Raw genomic sequence first — 18,599 nt, forward strand, 5'->3', positions numbered from 1 at the left:
GGGAAGTTGTAGATATTGGCGTATGCTAAAGACTGTGCCAGCTACCCAATTTAGAATCGCCTTGTAGCCGATTCTGGCATAGTTCGGAACTAGATATATGTATTGTACCGTACTGGCTACAAAGGAATAAGTTGAGCCAACATCTGGAGAACTGTGGTTGAAGATTTGCTTGTTAACGAGTGGCATTTTCCGAACGACGCCCACATTGAAGGGCGCTATGCAAGCATGTGGCCATAATTCGAGCAGCCCTGAAGCGCTCACCGGTGTAGCTCTCACCGAAGACGGCCGGGGATGTATACAACCCAATATACAGGGTCTTACTCGCCGGGTTTGCCTGCGATAGGAGAGCAAACATCAACTATCTATTAGTCTTATAGCAATACTGCCACATGAATCTTTCCCTAATACAATTAACCATCATAATCCATACCTAAACGCATCACCAGGGAGAGGGATTCGGGTTGAACGAAGTCTTAATGAATTAAGTGTTACCTGCAGCAGCCTTAAGACGTTGGCGAGCTTTCAGATAGACTTAAGTAAGCCCAAGCCATTTTCTCACAGGCCGCAGCACGGTCAACGTAGTTCGGTAATTTGTACTAGTAGTAAGCGTACGATTACGCCTCAAGCCACGTTTATAGTGGTGACTGGTTAATATTGCTCCGGTGCATTGAGCACAGGTTCCTAAGCGCAGGGATTGTATCTATTGGCTCTCTACGTTGCTTAAGCCGAGTTGGCGTTTTTAGTTCCCCAGATCTAGGTAAGTAGGAGTACGGTATTCCGAACGACCGTCTGTATAGGCGGGATCGGGAAAGCGAATTTGGTGCCATTTTCCCAAACGAGGCTTGCTGAGAAGATGAGACTTCACAGCCAGTAGTTAGGGGGTAGTTGCGGCACTGTAGTATACGCGACCGATATGTCGAAAATAATCAGGCCGGCCTGTAGCCTGGTAAACTAACAATTGGTCAACGTTGAGGCAAGTGCTATATCTAACCATGTACTCGGCCAGAAGGAGCAACAATTCTGCAGCTAAATGATGACTATCATGAGACATACAGTATGCATATTTCCGATACGCAGCCTCAGATCTCGAGCTGGCAGCTTTAAATGACATGTCTCATCGTTTAATGAGACGAGACTCGCGTCGTGCTCAGACCGCAAAGCCGCCTTGTAGTAGAAGGAATCCAGCGTGCTTGAAACGTACTAATAAATCTGGAGGGCCACATAATTACCTAGACTGACAACGGGAGCTATTTAAGCTTGTGGATAGCCAAGTCATCCCCGCCGAGTTAATTAGATATCGTGTATAGTACTGTGGTAAATGATCAACTCGTCATCCTAGGGTAGAAGGTGCTCAACGGCTGACGTTCTCGTATTACCGAGATTGCTGGAAGCTGATTCTACTTCGTCAATCGTTGTTTTTTACATTGGCGGACGGGTGCTTTCTTGAACCACGGGCCCCGCTGAACTATGCAGAGAGCCGTTCGTACTGCGTGGACTGGCGGTGGAAATGCTGTTTAACGATATGATCTAGGCCAATGTGGTCCTTTGTCACTATCGAGACCCGTCTGGAGATAGGCGTGACCATTGGTAATTTAGGATAGTCAAGCTTTGAATAATATATGTAAGGTTGGGCACCTAGGTAATAATCCGTTTGGACAAGAAAGCATTTTGCAGCTTTGCTATTGAAGTGACACCAGGTATGGATTAACCAGTGCCTGCCTGCGAGATTGGCGATGTTGTGCTAACGGTCTATAGTTGTCCCATATTCATGGTTTGTCAATTTCTACGGACAGCGATAGAGCTGGAACGGATTGGCTGATGTTAGGGGTTTCATGAGACTAAACTTGCTCGCCTTATACCTGATAGAGACACAATTATATCAGATGCCTTCCACCGATTGCATTTAAGAACGGCAGGCCTAAACTCCTTAGCCAGCTCTTTGCTGTGGGTTATACGGTGAGTAGATGAAGGGCGAGTATACCGTGCCATCTGTGTATCGTTGTGGATAAAAATTGTCATGACACATACGTTGAAGCGTAGTCATCGCCCTCTAATTATCTAGTCGTCGTAAGCAGTTAGTATTCAGTGTATCACCAGGGGGTACGTAAATATTCGGGTGAAACTCGGCATACAAGGTCGGGTTGTAGGCACGTTGTTCCAGAAGCAGAGGGAAGGAAGTCAGTGACAGGGACTGTCAAGTATCAAGTAGACCCAAGGATGTGGATTCATCCCGGTTCTGTCCACCGCATCTTTGTCCGTTTTAGGAATTGTCGCGAATGGGACGGCCCATACAATCCACCGGAGTTGTGGATCAGCAGTACGTAAACTAATCGATGGCAACGGGACTTGGGGTCGGGAAGAGCTTTGGCTGTGGAGTTGATTTAGACCATGGATTATCTAGAGTTAATGAAGAGTTCTTCGATAATAAGATATGGATATGTATGTCTCTCATTTTTGTATGGAGCAAATATGAGAAAAGAAAAAAAAAGAAATAAGGCAACGGACTCGTGCTATGGAAAACGTGTGCTACACGAGGACACGAGGTTGGTTGCATACATATAAGACTATACTTACCTGTACTGTACCTACCTAAGGTATGTGTGGTTAAGTTATGCGGCCACTTGTGTCGCCTCATCAATAAGAGTATCTGATCGATGTCAGCCAGACGGGAGTGTGTACTATTGGTTCGTGGACGGAAGGATAGGAACATTCTAGGTAGGTAGGCTGTTGGGTAAGACATGTGGTTGTGAAAGTGGCTTGAATGCAATAGGCCGTTATGTGGTAGGCGACAAATGATGGGAGAAAAAGAAATAGGCGTCATAATACCTACGTACAGTAACGGATTTACGGATTTAAACGCCAACGCCTTACTCAGAAGCTCATCTTAATCCTAATCTCGTGTTCATCTTGTATGAGTGCACGCCATGTAGCACATGGACGGATATAACCATATGTTAGGTACCTAGGTACCTTAGGTAAATAGTGGGTTTGTTGGAAAAGATGAGGCTATCAAAGTTTACTGTGTGAAAAAGATCGTGGGGAATCGTGGGGGGGAGATGAGCACTTTAAGATGGGATGATTGATCCGATTAAGGTATGTAATGAAAAAGTATTAATGCAGTCAAATCTACTATTGTAAATACATTGGCGGGTAAATCACGGGAATCTACCTATTGTGTCTTTTATACCTATCGCAATTGCCTACCTTTTTGCTTTGCTTACGTAGTACATGCCATGCCATAATATAGAGACATACATAGGTAGCACATGCCTCTTACATACCCAAGGTAGGTACAATACAGAAATTATACCTGGTACCTAATAATCAGCCGGCTTACCAGCCACAGCCGGACTTCCGAGTTCTTGCCTCTTCCGATCAATGTTTTTCTTCATATCCTCCGTACGTCCGCCATCGAACTAGGGAAGTAAAATTCAGCGCATCCGCATAGGCTACGGTCATAACTTTAGGTAGATACGCCTTTGATACGCCTTTGCATGCCACAGTAGGGTTCGCCATCATAACCCGTCTTGGTCTATAGGTACCTACATTCGATCCCGTTTGAGACAGGCGGAACGCGGTTTCGAATTCGAATCCGAAGCCGAATAAAAACTAGACGACCGTTCCAAGTCTCTCTCACGTCCATCCGGTACATACCATACTAAGTATTGCTTCGTGACACTGATTAGGTAGTTATAAGAATAAGAATCGCAAGAATGGTTGAACCCCTAAAATAGGTGACATACGTGAACACCAAGCTAGAAGCTAGAAAATAACCGGTCTTGTCGGTTTGTATTTATCGGTAGCTCGAATGCGTCCCAACGGGATGGTGGTTACTATGTATGCACCGGGTCGAAAAGTTGGCAGGGTTGGGATGTGACAAGTGAGCGAGATCAACGTGACGGAACCCGGGAACCAGGTTTGTGGTCATGGATCCGGATTCATTAACCTGCAGCTGTTCCGCTGTCGTTGTCTCTCTTTTGTCCTCCCCGTAACGCAATTGGACCAGTTGCACACCACGCACACCACGCACACCACGTTACGAGCACAAGGCGCTTGGGCGGCGCACGGGATCGTTCTGTCACCACCCCAGCTTCTCGGGATTGCGAAGATGGCCCTTGCTTGGATGGGGAAAGAGATCTGCGACCCTTGGCAAAAACTGTAAACTTCAGATCGTACCTATTTTGCACTTGGGACCAACCGGATCGAAATCTCAACTGCTGCCTAGACATTTTGAAGAGCTGCGCTACAATAAACTACAACAAGAGGGTGGAATCTACATGTCAAGTCTCCAATTAAGCCCACCAAGTGTCAAAAATCTGCGGTCATGTATTATTACCTACCTTAGGTACTCCCTCAGGTACTCCCTATATGTACCTACCTATGTATTGTATGTAGGTAGGTATGTGTAAGTGTATGCGGTCAAAGTCCGCACAAGGTTGACGAAGAGGCTAGGTGAGGGGTACGTATAGGGTAGAGGGCAAAGGACATCCATCCCAGCCATCCCAACCTAGCGTTGGCATACACCAAGCGGTGCCAATGATAGCTCTAGAACGCCCCTAATAAAATGTCATTGTGGCAACGTTATCTTTCCTCGGATGGTATGGTAAGCCTGCATTACATACTCATATACCTACACTACACATATCAGACGTGGCTTGATTAAAAAGTCTGCCTGTCAATATTTTACACTGGACCAACTTGCATGAAGCTCGGCGTATAAAATATAAACTATTCATTACCTTGTATGATTCCGTTCAGCGACAACGCCTAGCGCCTGCATGAACACTCGAGAGTAGTCTGCCAGTCTGCCAGCCTGCACTTCCCGACTATGGAATTAGGGCATCGGCTTTGAAAGGGTCCGGAGCAGGCTCTAGACGCTACCAAAGGCACCATTGCTACCATCATTATTAACGTCTCGCGGGTAGATTAGTAACTGACTCGGATCCTCAGCATCACGTTATCCATACCACAGCATATGATCAGATCACCCCTTAGAAATAGAGTCTTACTACGAAATACGACTTGTAAGGTAATATTGCCTGCCTTCTCCAAACTGTGCTACAGGAAGGCGAGCAACTTAGCGCGAGATTGACAGTTATTGAGGAGTGCATGGGGAACCAATCGCAACACATGAAGATATGGAGGTCATATCACGGCTCGGCACCGATCTGTCTTGCAGCTTTGGACGATGCAGATCGTTCATGGACGGGGTACGGGGATTTTGCCAAAAACATGCTAACCCGGCGAGATTTGACAGCCGGCTAGAACAGCAGAGGGGATCATCGCGTACCCATCGGGGCGGATGCCACTAGGGTTACACATACTGTCATGTCATGTAGGTATGTTAGGTATGTACCTTAGGTATGTATGCATGTATGTACAATACAGTACATAGTATACGCTATGCATTCCCGAATTGTCGCCGCCGGCCGCCTAGCGGTAATCCACCTCAGTAGTGTACGCTACGGTAGTGTAGGTATTGTGCGTTTCCGTTTCCGCCACAATGTTATGACTCGATACCTCCCCGTAGCTACCTACCTATGACAGAAGCCAGCTACCAAGCCAGCGGAACGCGCCCTAGGGTTTGTAGTTCCATGCAAGTCATCGCTGTCAAGGCTGGAGAATGGTTCTAGGAATTAGGTATCCGTCTTCTAAATAACAAATAAGGAGCTATCAGAATGTCCAAGTGACCTTCGGCGTCGTAGCATTGCTTTTATTGGTGCTCGGTGAAGATACTATATGTACATAAATGGCAGGTCGTCCAGGTTTCGGTCCATGACTCGCCTCAGGTTTGCTGGAAATTCCCGATTCGCCGGTTGCATAGCCTGATTGAGGTTATGAATTAATCATCATGGAGTATCCAGAGAAATTCATATACCAATGCGCTTAACGTAAAAAAGCTGGCTACTACATAAGGATAATTTCAGCTGCGTTGTCGGAGAATATAGCCTGAGGTCGGTCGATATACATCGTTCTACTTGAGAAAATGGAGAATCACACTGACAAGGCCGAACTAATTATTGGCAATGTCGGAGGCTCCCCTCATTTGCGTTTGATAGCTGAAGTAAAAGTTCCAACGGCTCGGAGGTAGAGTAAATACTTAGAAAAAAAGGGGGGGAGGAGAGCGGGGGGATTATACATAAAGGGTATCTAAGAACCTTTAACTTTATCCGGTGTTTACTTGAAAGTGCCTAGGTAATCATCAGAAAGGTTAAGTAGAACGAATTGAGTTGTCTTTTCAGTTATTTTACTTTAAAGTTTCGTCCTATGGTTTTCAATTGGTTTTCAATTGGACCCTTATTCATGATCAGGTAATATACGGGTTTAAGTATGCTTTGAAGTTATTGGCTTACTGGATTATGTTATTTTGGGGGCAAGGGACATGGTAAGTCCTTGGTAAGCCCTTGGCAGATTTTCCAGATTTCCAGATTTATCAGATTGCCCCCCGGCTTTGGGGATGTTGCCTAGGTCCCTATTAGATAAGGCACAATATAAATATACATACAGTGTTATGTATGTCATGTGGGTTCATTTCATGAATATTGCACAAAACAAACCTGCACTAACATTTTATTATGTACACCATTCATTACCCCTGGATTTTATCACGGCTCACTTATTAGCTAGGACTCGAGATGTCCCGCTGGCCCCATGGGCAAAAGTACGTAAAGAGCGGATGTTTCCTAGTAAAAATGGGCCAATAAAGGTGAATTTATTAATATAACTCTACCTTGTGCAATACAAGATCGAAATATAGGGTATCAACGAGAGGAGTTGAATCATATTAGCTAATGCCAATAATATAAGCATATAACGGGGTATTGGTATATTAGTATATCATTTTCAAAAGGCAAGGAATTCATAGGCTTAAAAAAAAGTTCCATCTAGTGTATTACCTATTATTATGGCGTCCCAACAGGAACAAATTTTGTATATTATGCATAAAAAAATTGAGTTTTTTCAAACAGCCAGTTGAATCTTCGTCAAGTTTGAGCATGTTGATAGTTAAGGGAAAAAAAGGTTAACCTTTTTACAAGCGGTATTTTCTTAGGTGCGCCTCTGCGTCATGCCGTATATAAGTTACCTAGTCTGGACACTCTGAGAGGATGTCCTGTGGCGAACTGCAGGAACCTTCCTCTAGGTCGGTAAGATACAGACGAATATCTGGTAAACTACCACGATGGCTCTCTAATGCTTTTTGTGGGATACATTACTTATTGGTATTTGCTTCTCTAACCTAAGCCTCGAACACGGCTTGGAAATTATCTATTTAGTTAGAGATGCACAATGCATTCTCGTATTTGCCTAACTAATATCTCTACTGACAACGGCCATCCAAATACTTCGACCGGGTAGATATTCGATTATGCTTGAGGGTGGGCACGTGCTGGGTTTCCACGTACCTTTCCCCGTATCTTTCTGATTTGGATGGGCAACCGTCCCCCTTTTAATAAAAACTTATTGATAAAAACTTAGATCCATCTTACAAGGCTTACAAGGAAGGAATAATTCGATCCGGTCTTCCAAATGCATCGCATGTATGCAATGGTACGTGTCTAAAGTCAACCCCGGTAGCCATCTTCCTTTTCATCGGGCAATTTCATCTGGCACCAAAGCAATAACCGTCACGGTCCGGGGTCTGACCCCTGTCCTGCATGTAAGTACATCAATACTACTACCAACGCTGACCCTTCCCTACTGTGATTGTGTCACTTGTTCCCCTACATCCAGTGTTTTAGTACTCCATCGCTACCTATCAAGCCAAGCCTGTCGTCAACCTACTGCGTAGGCAGTCTGACTAGCCAGACCCTTTAAGCCATGTGCTCTTCTGGTGACCCAGTAACCCTATATGCCACTTACATGCCACACATATCATACCTCCATGTAGTTCTTGGGAAACGTACCACCCCAAAGGCTAGCTTGTCAATCTTCAGTCCACTGCCCGCAGAGCGCCACAGTATCAGTAACCGTCTGCGGAGAGGTGGGTACAGGCTAGTCTGCGGCTATGGTCTTGTTCTTCATACACTACCCTTGGACGTTGTCTTAGCATCTACCTACGTATGTCATCCTTGTCCATGCCTCGCATGCTGGGCTTGTTACAGTCTAGTCAGTTCATCGATACATACCCCCCCAGACCTCTCCACACCTTCAAAGAACCTCGCACCTTCAACGTACATAGAGAAGACTATCGCCTCCTTACTAGCAATATGTTTTTCTTATTTTCATCTAACCTTCCAGACCAGGTTCATAGACGTTCCCTACATAAGTTTTCTTCGGCTATCTACCAACCCCATCCACCGCCACCTTACCAATCGGAATCTATGATTTATTATTAACTTTTTACCTCGTCGAAGTAAATAACCCTTCTTTCACGATAGGGTCTTATTTGAATATTGTTAAGCCTTGTTGTGTCTTCGTAATCCTACCCGATCAGACGTTACGTGTCTGGGTCGGGATAGACAAATCGTTCCACGAAGCAAGGAAGAGAGCAAGTAAGAGAGGTCCCGCGACTTGGTTACGATTCTTGTCGAGCTGACAACAATAGTAGTGTGTATATATAGCTGCTCATTGACGATATGTCTACTATGACGATGCATCCGCCCTACAGTTCTCAGGACTTTCCTTGGATGAATGGTCGTTCTGAGCCGTTTCACGGGACAGAGGGGAAAGTTTCCCTACCGTCTATCCGTCAGGTAGAATCTACCACGCCTAATTATAAATTACTGCTAACCAACTACTAGGCTTTCCCCGATTTTGAACAGCAATTAAAACAAAACGTCGTGGTGACGACACCATATCCCGCAACTAGCCCTTCTAGAAAGTCTTTCAATGGGGCAATAACGCCCCCGGAATATATACATTCGCCAGTCTATCACAAGAGACACTTCGAGAGTGTGAGGGACGCCGGGAAAACAAACTCGGTTCCTAGGCTATTAACCAATTTAAATGGGAGCTCTCACCGATCGGTATCACCACCCTTTGATTCTAGGACGGATATGGGAGCATGGGGCAAGTCAACCCGAACTTGTTATCCAACTGGCGATAGCACTAGCCTACAGTATCCAACAAAATCAGGACACTATGAACAAGTAGAGCATCAAACGACTCTATCGAAATTATCCACGTTAAATCTTGCTCGAGATAGAAACGATTCGTTCCCAGGCTTGCCGAGCGACGACTATATTCGAGAAACTCATAGGAGAACGAGAACTCCAGAAGACATCAACACTAACACGTACGGTTTGGAGATAAGGCCAGCTTCATACCGACCTACTAATTACTTCCACGGTTACCATCATCCCAACCGAGTGCAATCCCTTTCTGTGGGGTCGGCCCATCTCTTTGACAGGCCGTCGATATATTCTCCAGCGCCTGCCACGTACGGCCATCAACCACATGATAGCTACATGCCCGTCCGCGAGCTCGGCGTTGGAGGAAACTACGAAAGCAAGCAGCGAAAGCGTCGTGGAAATCTACCAAAAGAGACAACAGATAAACTCCGCGCCTGGTTTCACTCCCACCTATCGCATCCGTACCCAACAGAGGAAGAAAAACAACAACTTATGAAACAGACCGGTTTGCAATTAAGTAAGTTCAGCCAAAACGTTAAATCACCATTCCTGAGATTAGGGCGAACGAATTAGGTTTGCCTCGCAATGAGACGGAGATCAGAGTTACTAGACTGGACTTTATATTAACTAGGCGCTCTTAACAGATCAAATATCGAACTGGTTTATCAACGCGAGACGACGCCAACTACCTAGTATGATCAACAACGCCCGTGCCGAGGCCGACGCCATGACTGTACGCGGCGCAGAAAATAACTTGATACCTTCGACCGAAAGGGCCGACTACGATACGGACGGCAGACTCCTAAGCGATGAAGAGGCTGGTGCGACTCGTGACGTCGAAATTGAGTGCATTAAGCGACGCAGAGTCAATGGCAGCAAACGCGGTAGCATATGAGATGCCCGTGCTTCCTTACGAGAGGCCATATTCATTGTATTATTACTATCTTTACGAGGTTTAGGGATTTACGCCGCGCAAGAGCTCATCATAAGAGTCTACCAATACTCTATCTATTCTCTAATCTCTCTCGGCCGGCCTTGACCTCGCGGGCGTTTGGCTCCCGCTAGCCGGTCTACGACAACATATCATCTCAGCGGCATTTTTTGTGTAGTTACCTCTTATCTACCTAGGCAATTCGAATAATGGGCATGGCTTACGATACGGGAATGGAAAACAATAACTAGGCGTTCTTGGGGGGCATTAGATTAAGAGAAATGACGGTTTCGAATACTACAAAATAAAGGGGAAAGCTGTATATTACCGTGGATTGATTAGGAATTTCTAATCATCGAAGCGAGGGATACGTGGAAGTATAGGGCCGTACGTGTAAATTTAGCCTTAAGTCGAAAGTGCACTATCCGGATGATAGAAAATACGTCAAATTCTTAATATCGTTTACCGGGCCAAAGCATGCATCTCTATCTTAGTTTTTACGGATCGTTTCCGAACCGAGAAAGCAAGGTGAAAAAAAAAAAAAAAGCCATGGATCCAGCCCATAAGCCGGGGCCCGTTCCGAGTGTTATAGGAGATCTACTTTCGTAACCAAGATGGATGCAGGAGCTCCCGCATTGGCCTTTCAGAAAAGAAAATATATTGTTCTTGCATACCGCCCTTCCGATCGATAGATTAAATGCAGATGCCCGTGGGCGTGGGAGGATGCTTTTCTCGAAATCCGTTGGCTACCAAACTCATCGTGACGGCCACCTAATCTCGCCGCATCGCACAGTTTCATCAGTTAACCCAGATTATCACTTAGCGGGCAGGCATATTTCCATAATGGATTCGGATGACGACAGACGTTGCAGAACAGCTGACGTACGTTCGGGCTGCTTTACTCAGTCCAGAAAAGGCTGTGAACCCGAAAAATGGGCTCACTTCTCCCTGCTATCCTGCTATAAGCAGACGTCGTGCTATCTACCTTAGGTACCGTACCTATCTATTTTGTTCACCTTGCCGGTCCAACTCATGCAGTGGCCAAAGTACCACTGGGTTGGTAGCCAGAGGATTGCCCGGCCCTGAGCTGGAGACAGAGCAAATACCCGTTTGACGAGATAGAGTGACGGGATCTAATCTATTCTAGACGAATGTGACAGATGCCATTCTTCATACTACTCAGGCATGGATCCATCCATCCCCCATCATAGAGCTTCTGGCCAGCTCCGTTTTCCAATATTGCCGTGAGCCCCGTCTACGGTCTCCATGCTCATTGCTCAGTCATCAACTACGGAGGTTGCCGTCTACGTAGTGGCACCTATCTAGTCAATTATCATGGGGTGGGCAAAACTAGTGTACGTTAGTATGACATCTCAAGTGTCTTAGTCTGGGATAGTGTCACCCCTCTCTCGTTTTTTGCCCATTGTTTACGTCGATAAGTAGACATACATACCTACACAGTAACATAGAAAGTTACGCCAGGAGGTTATCTGACATATCTCGCCCACAGCTCGGACGAAGTATTTTGTTTTTCTTTACGAACTATTTGTTCCCCAACTTTGCCTACCGCATGTATTAGATAGCTGTAGCACGGATCTCCGGCCGGTCCGCTCGAACTTGAGACATAATGGCGCTCTCTTCGGACAAAAAAAAAAGTCAATGTCTCTTCAACTCTTGGGAGGGGCGGGGGGAGGCAAGGAATCCCCTCTTTTTAGTAATGTCTTGAAGCTTTCCGATGGGTCTTAGATATTGATGATGACATCTGAAACATCTCACTTGAGCCGCGCTGGAGAAAAGACGGTTATATGTAACGGTTATAATGTCTTGTCGCCGTACCCCCTGACAGCATTCGCTTGGTCCTGGTTACAATATCGAGTACTCCTTTCCCAACAATGTACAATGCAGGTGCCATATATCAGAGATGCCATTGGGTCCCCTCACTGCTTAGCTACTGCTTATATTCGCAGCAATGGGGTAACTACATGTAAGGTTTCAACAAAGGGGATCGATACCTACCAGGTAGTCATTTTTGACAAATTTGCCCACGTCGCTTTTTGGACGAGCAGGGTGGGCAAACGCTTGAATTGTTAGCTTGAACTGATCTATATTGTACCCTACATAACATGGGACGGGCAAGAAACCGATCTAACATATGTAGCTTTAGCTCGGTTACCTAAATGTACCGACTAGCAGGAAAGTTTGTGGTGTTTCTAGGGGTTCAACCCGTCTAAGTCTTATCAAGCATGCTTGTCAACTCATGGGTTGCCGTGCTTTATAAACTCAATGACATCCAATCCTACCACTCACTGGTAACAAACGATTGCTGCAATATGGCGTGCTTCTCATATGTACATCGCGGCAAGGCTTACATGAATGTACCTATCTCTTAGGCTGTTTTGTCCTCTTTGGTTTCTGTTATCATTACCACACCCGTAATATATTAACCTCCGGCCATACAGCAAGTACACGTGGGGGTTGCTAGAATCCTGGATGCATTGTTAAGGGTGCCATTTCTTCTTCTTTCTATATCCTTACACACACTACTGCATCACGGCATTTGTTATATTCATTATATTTAGGCACTCAGTATTTTATATCCCAAGAGTGAAGTAGTTCATAGGTAGCCCTCGCCGATTATATATTTCAGAAAATGGTGTGGTATATCTACCGAGCTTTCTTTCGTCTCCTTGGCATCGTGCTATAGGAATCGGTATGAGAGCACCCTGATAAGCTTAATTTTGTTTAAGTAGGGACTAAATTACCCGGTTACGAGAGAGTTGTCGACCGACGTTACCAACTTAACCACTAAATATCCGTTTAACGTTCGTCTCTACATACCTCCCTCGGCTTCTACCCTTGTCTCCATATAGACTTTTCGAGTCCTAACGTTGCTAGCGTATTTATCCTAGGTTAAAGAACGACCCGATTACTTGGGACAGAGGCCGTCCCGTCAAGAAACGGGGCGCCAAATACGGTACGAGTTTCACCAAAAATTCAATATCATGACTCGGGGGCGGCCGGCAATATAGGATGGGACGTACCCCGGAACAAATAATAGGTTGTCAGAATGAACTCTAAGGCGTCCTAGTCTTTATCCTACATTAGTTTGCGCTTTTATGCCGAGGCCTTCAGGGCTCCTACCGCGCGCCTAGGCCTCCGGAGCCATTTTAGACTTGAGGCTGCACCTACGATGGTGATGAAGTTAAGTGCTTATCGTGAGCTAAGGCGAGGGTCGCCTCACTCTTGGCATAGCTTGTTTCGGCCCAGACGCCGGCTCCTCTTCTTGTTTACTCTAAAGTTCGCAACGAATGCCGACTTGATCTAAAAGGATCTGCACTTGTCACTCCGCCGGTGGAGCTATATCCATTCCTGCTAGCAACGGAACCGCCGTCTGCCGGCAACTAGGAACTTATAGTCTGTATTAGCCGACATACTTTAGCACTGTACGGGCTATCTGCATGCATGTGTGCCAAATCAGCTTCAGCTGTCGTGCGCACTTGACAATTTAGACGCCTTTGGGATCCACAGGGACTACAATAATACACGAATCCCTGAGTTGCTTAGGCGTCCTGGTCCTAGTTACATAGTAGTACCGAGTATTTACCTTTGACGCCGAGTACTCCACAGCGTCTCCTTATTACATCACAGTATTGCAAAACTGAGTAACAGACGGGCGTACTTACGTATTAACCTGCAGGATACGTACATGAGCATGCGTCCTCTGTGGCGACTTGGGCTCTGAATTTGTTCCGGGTAGGTACAATATAGAACGTGTGGATATCGTGCTATGATCCATGGATCCATGGACACGTAGCTATGTGACAGGTCGTTTACACTGCTAGTATTACTATGCTTGCTGATTTGTGTTTCAGGAATCGTACGCATGCCAGCAAGTGGCTATGTGCTAGGAACGCTTACTCCTTTAATAAGGTGTTTTCGGGTAGCTGTTAGGTATCCTTATAGAATAGGACTTGACTTGAGAAAACGGTAGCGGTCAAGCTGGGTAAGTCAAGCTGGGTAAGTCAAGCTGCTGGCCGGACCCCAAGCTAACTATATTAGGGGAGAAGGTAAAAAGCAAAGATGTAAGGAAAAAGGAGTCCTGATAATATAATATATGGTATCCTTGCTTCGGTCTCGCCGGTAGCGTCTTCGTTTTCGTATACATACATACAAACGGATATCGAGTAAAAGAAGGAATTTAGCGATAATAGTTCTCATGCAATAAAACACATATATGCATTTAAAGATATATAATAATACAAGTGCTTCAAAGTCCAATATCTCGAATCAAGATGCGATTTAGTTGAGAATGAAGAAACATGTAGGTTAGCGAGGTAATTGAGTAAGATAGCAAATGAGTACGGAAGTACTAAATAAAATATTACGGAAGATAAGTCTTATGTAAGCTTAAATGAGGTTGTTCTGGTTGTTTAATTCCGTTCTTGCGCAGCATGAAGACACGGAGCTTATCGGGGTTAAAGCTCATCGGATTTCGGAGAAACTTAGACATCCGGACCGTCTTTCGGGTCTGACAAAAGAGCACGGACGCCTTGGCACATTGCCTCCTTTTTTTAGGTGGATGCCTATTCAGATGCTTATTCGGATGCCTGGTCGTTCAACCTTACATTAATACATCACGTTTAGTAGCGACGTACATATCTTTGGTATGTACACAGGAATTAAATGCGAAAAAAGCTAAAATTTAATTTTTATTTTTAATGAGTTAATCGCATCGATATGATGGCCGGGGATGAATCTTCGGTTGAGACGGCTCAGTCGGGAGAAGTTTTGGTGATTATCATTCTCTCACCCCCTGTTCGAAGGCGTTAGATGTGCTAATACTATAAGTTAAGTCATGCGTGTCATGCAGGTACTGTTGGTTGATAGCCGCCACATTTCAGCCCTGTAACTCATATCATTGTCATGTAGAAACCGAAAACTCAAATGCGATCGCACAAAACCTCGATGCAATCGCTGTGAGAAAGCTAAGCTTGAATGCATCTTCCCTGAAGCTCGAAGAAAACCGGCCTTCAAGCGGAGGAACGTAAAAGAACTCGAGGCTCGCTTGGGTAATTATGCCCCGATGCCCTTTAGAGACACGAGACTTTTAGACTAATATGATTTGTATATATAGCTCAAGTTGAAGTGCTTCTAAAGGAAACAAACCAGCATCGGTCGCAGCGTGATGGCACTACGCAACCGGTTAACTCGTCCATTGATTTGCCAGGGGCCGAGGATGTTCTCTTTCAGGGGTTTGATTTTACGAATCCCATCCCCTCCTTGGACGATGGCACTACGTTTTCATTTCAACAGGACCCTGCGGCTACGTTTTCGACCGGTAACTTAGATAGCCAAGGCCAAGACAGCACCCCTTTTATAGGCGACCTTATGGACCTCGGTGGGATATTCGAAAGTTTACCCCCTTTTGAGATGATGGAAGACTTGTGAGTTATTCTTACCTGGGGAAACCAATTTCTAGTCGCTCATGATAATAGGAATCGGATTTTCTTTCTGCGTCAGGGGCATATAATTCCGATAATCCATCCCTCGCGCTATCTACAATCTTTCTATTCTGCGCCGCACATGAAGCCGCCTATGTGTCTACAATACGCAGTGTGGGCACTTGCTTCACATGGTAATCCCAAGTATGGAGCATACCATGATGTGTTCTATCGGCGTGCTCGACAGTATGCCGAGTTGGATGAGTTAAAAGTAAGCCACTATATCTTATACACAATCTCTATACTCGTACTTATTGCAGGAAGGGTCACGGTGAACATTTTATTACAATTGCCCATGCGCAGGCGTGGTGCGTGATAGCTACATACGAGGCCAAGCGTATGCTTTTTACCCGAGCAGCCATGAGCGGTTCTAGAGGGGTTCGTCTCGTCCAAATGATGGGCCTTCATCGACTCGACGGTAGTGCGGAAGAGATATGTCCAACCCTGCTACCCCCAAGAGACTGGATCGAGCTAGAAGAACGACGACGAGTTTTTTGGGGAATATTTTGCATCGATAGCCATTGTTCCATTTCAACTGGCTGGCCAGTTCTTATTGATTCCTCTGATGTAAGAGAAAGAAATAATCAATCAAGCTAGAATTATAACTAATGTGCATCCTAGATTACAACTTTACTCCCTGCTGTGAGTCAATACGCCATCCTCGTAGAGTCCTGCGTACAATAGAACTTCTCAAAAACTTTGAACCCCTGCCGCCCCTGTTCTATCTATTCATATATTATCTTACTAACTGGAAGCTTTATAGCCGGAATCTGCATTCTTAAGCGGCGAAGAAGTAGAAACATGTAATATTCAAAATGCGCTTAAGGGGCGGACGTATTCTTCCTTTGCAGGAGCCATTTTAGTTTGTCACATGTCAGTTACATCACCTCGAGTATCTATGGTCTGCTAATAGTAATATCAAGATTCAACCAAATCCTCAAGCACGTCCACAGACCGAAGCCTACAGATAATCCTGATAACTATGAGTATGGCGAATATTGGCAGCGCCATCGTGAGCTTGACAATACACTCTCAAGCGCGTTTATGTATCTCCCAGGGTCTTTCCGACTACCAGATAACTATCGCGACCCGGTCGCTGTACACACAAATCTTAACTTGCATGCGTCGATTATCTGCTTACACCACGCCGCCATCGAGACGATAGATACTTACAAATTACCAGAGAGTGCTAAGAAGATCTGCCACGATCGTCTGAGTACAGCTGCGCAGGAAATTGTCAACATCATGAAGTTGACTAGCCATGTAAACTCAGGACCGGTAAATAACGCATCAAATCGATGGCCCAACCCAACTATTGCTAATACTACGATAGAAGAGTCCGTTAGCTGCGTTATCACTATATTGCGCAGCCTCAGTCTATGTCTATCTGTGCAAAGAAACACAGACGCCCACCAATATGGAAAACCTCGACTTTGTCATCGCAGCTATGCAGGCTTTTGGGAAAAACCACTCCATCACCCGGGCTTTCCTTCGCCAAGTAGTAGTTGATATAGAGAGAAATGGACTTGGAAATATCGTGCGACTGTCACGTCTCGATAACCTGGGGCCCGATTACAGGACTCAAATCACACACAATATACCATTGCTCGCCCGGTCCAAGATATCACGCCATTCTCGAGTTCAGCCACCACTGCCCGGCCGTCTACCGCTCGGGAAGCCCATGGGAAAAGTTATCGTCGAGGAGTCTATGGACTGCGAGCACGGGACTTGGGTCACGGACGACGTCGAATTATCTTCGATCGAAGCTCGGTCTTCTGATTACCTCACAAGACGCAGTAAACGAAAACGGACTGCTCAATCGTGCGGTGCCAGCACTCTAGATAGCTATTCCGAGAACCACGATTCGCCTTGGGCTGCAAACATCCCAGACCGGGTATCATCCAATCCCTCAACACACCCCTCTCCCGAAGACCCTATGTCCGCCGGCACGCCGTCGCATCCCGCCCTCTCCACTACGGGCTACGGCGTGGCTTTCCCAGGGGGGCAGGGATTAGATCTACCGCACCGCACGGGCTCGCCCCGCATTAACAACGTAACCTCCCACGCGACAACACCACCACAAAGCAGCAGCAACCGCCCGCCGTCCACAGTCGACCGCTGGAATCTCCCAGGCATCTTCATGGACGCGTATACCCACCACCAGACCCCCACGGACGTACCACCCGACTTATGTTGTTTCCCCTCCGACAACGACGACAACGTGCCCTGGTTCCTCACGAGCGAAAACGTCAGCGTGGACTGGGGCGGCGTCAACTTAACTGCGGATACCGGCGAGACGTCAGGGGCGGCGGAACGAAGAGGGGGGTAAGTAGGCAGGTCTTAATTCTCTCTCTGGGTGGAAGATAAGATGAGAATCGAAAAGCTTGTAGTTAAGAGAAGATTTGTCGTGTTATATCTACCTACATAGAGCGGGGCGGACCTGCGAGGATCGTGTACTAGCGCTGTGATATCCCCTTTAGTTTATCGAGTGTATTTATTATACTATATATTAGGCGCCTTGTATGGAACCTATATATACTTGACTGTATATATTTAATCCAAGGCTTACCTAAATTTCAAGATCGATCATTCTATATATACCTAAATATGTACCTTACCTTAGGTAGGTAGTTAAGTTTATCCTTTGGCTAAGTAGTGCAGTCGCTAGAGTTATCACGGGATCAAGAGTTCGATGAGCAATATATTCATTCCCCAACTTACCTATAATGCATTATCACGTCCGTATTCAAACATACATACCTTGGTGCCTTGGTGGATTCTATTATAGAAGCAATTGAAAGCTGGTCAGAAGGTTCACTAATGTATATATGGCCAGGGTAAAATAGGGCTAGGTACCCCGTATGGCAGCCGCCAGATACCAGGTCTGTATAAAAAGGGTACATATACATACCTCCCCCCTATTCTTAGATGCGGGATAGGCTAATACAGTAACTAATACACGACTATACCACCAGCTAGACTCCCGGTTTTCACTCTGTGCAATATGACTCCTGACATATATGGGAAGTAAACATCGACAAGACCCAGTTATCCACTCTTTCCTAAGATCAAGAGCAACTGTGACGAGACATCCAC

The 18,599-nt window shown here is 45.8% G+C and overlaps 2 protein-coding genes across 2 annotated transcripts; both read left to right on the plus strand.

The window, feature by feature from the left end:
• Window positions 1-8,428: 8,428 nt before the first annotated feature.
• Window positions 8,429-10,477, plus strand: F5Y00DRAFT_110676 (uncharacterized protein). The gene is made up of 4 exons (XM_048003906.1): window positions 8,429-8,492; window positions 8,549-8,693; window positions 8,742-9,588; window positions 9,716-10,477. The coding sequence occupies exons 2-4, from the start codon at window positions 8,577-8,579 to the stop codon at window positions 9,964-9,966; spliced, it is 1,215 nt and encodes a 404-aa protein (XP_047863718.1). The 5' UTR covers window positions 8,429-8,492; window positions 8,549-8,576; the 3' UTR covers window positions 9,967-10,477.
• A 4,118-nt stretch (window positions 10,478-14,595) lies between these two features.
• Window positions 14,596-18,215, plus strand: F5Y00DRAFT_240433 (uncharacterized protein). The gene is made up of 10 exons (XM_048008233.1): window positions 14,596-14,793; window positions 14,856-14,872; window positions 14,932-15,071; window positions 15,137-15,446; window positions 15,498-15,714; window positions 15,768-16,070; window positions 16,125-16,145; window positions 16,267-16,376; window positions 16,427-16,781; window positions 16,837-18,215. Exons 1-10 carry the CDS (start codon window positions 14,740-14,742, stop codon window positions 17,830-17,832), a joined length of 2,523 nt encoding a protein of 840 aa, XP_047863719.1. The 5' UTR covers window positions 14,596-14,739; the 3' UTR covers window positions 17,833-18,215.
• The last annotated feature ends 384 nt before the right edge of the window (window positions 18,216-18,599 follow it).

The sequence above is a fragment of the Daldinia vernicosa genome, assembly GCF_022497035.1.
Source record: "Daldinia vernicosa strain CBS 139.73 unplaced genomic scaffold F5Y00scaffold_31, whole genome shotgun sequence".
Lineage (NCBI taxonomy): Eukaryota > Fungi > Ascomycota > Sordariomycetes > Xylariales > Hypoxylaceae > Daldinia > Daldinia vernicosa.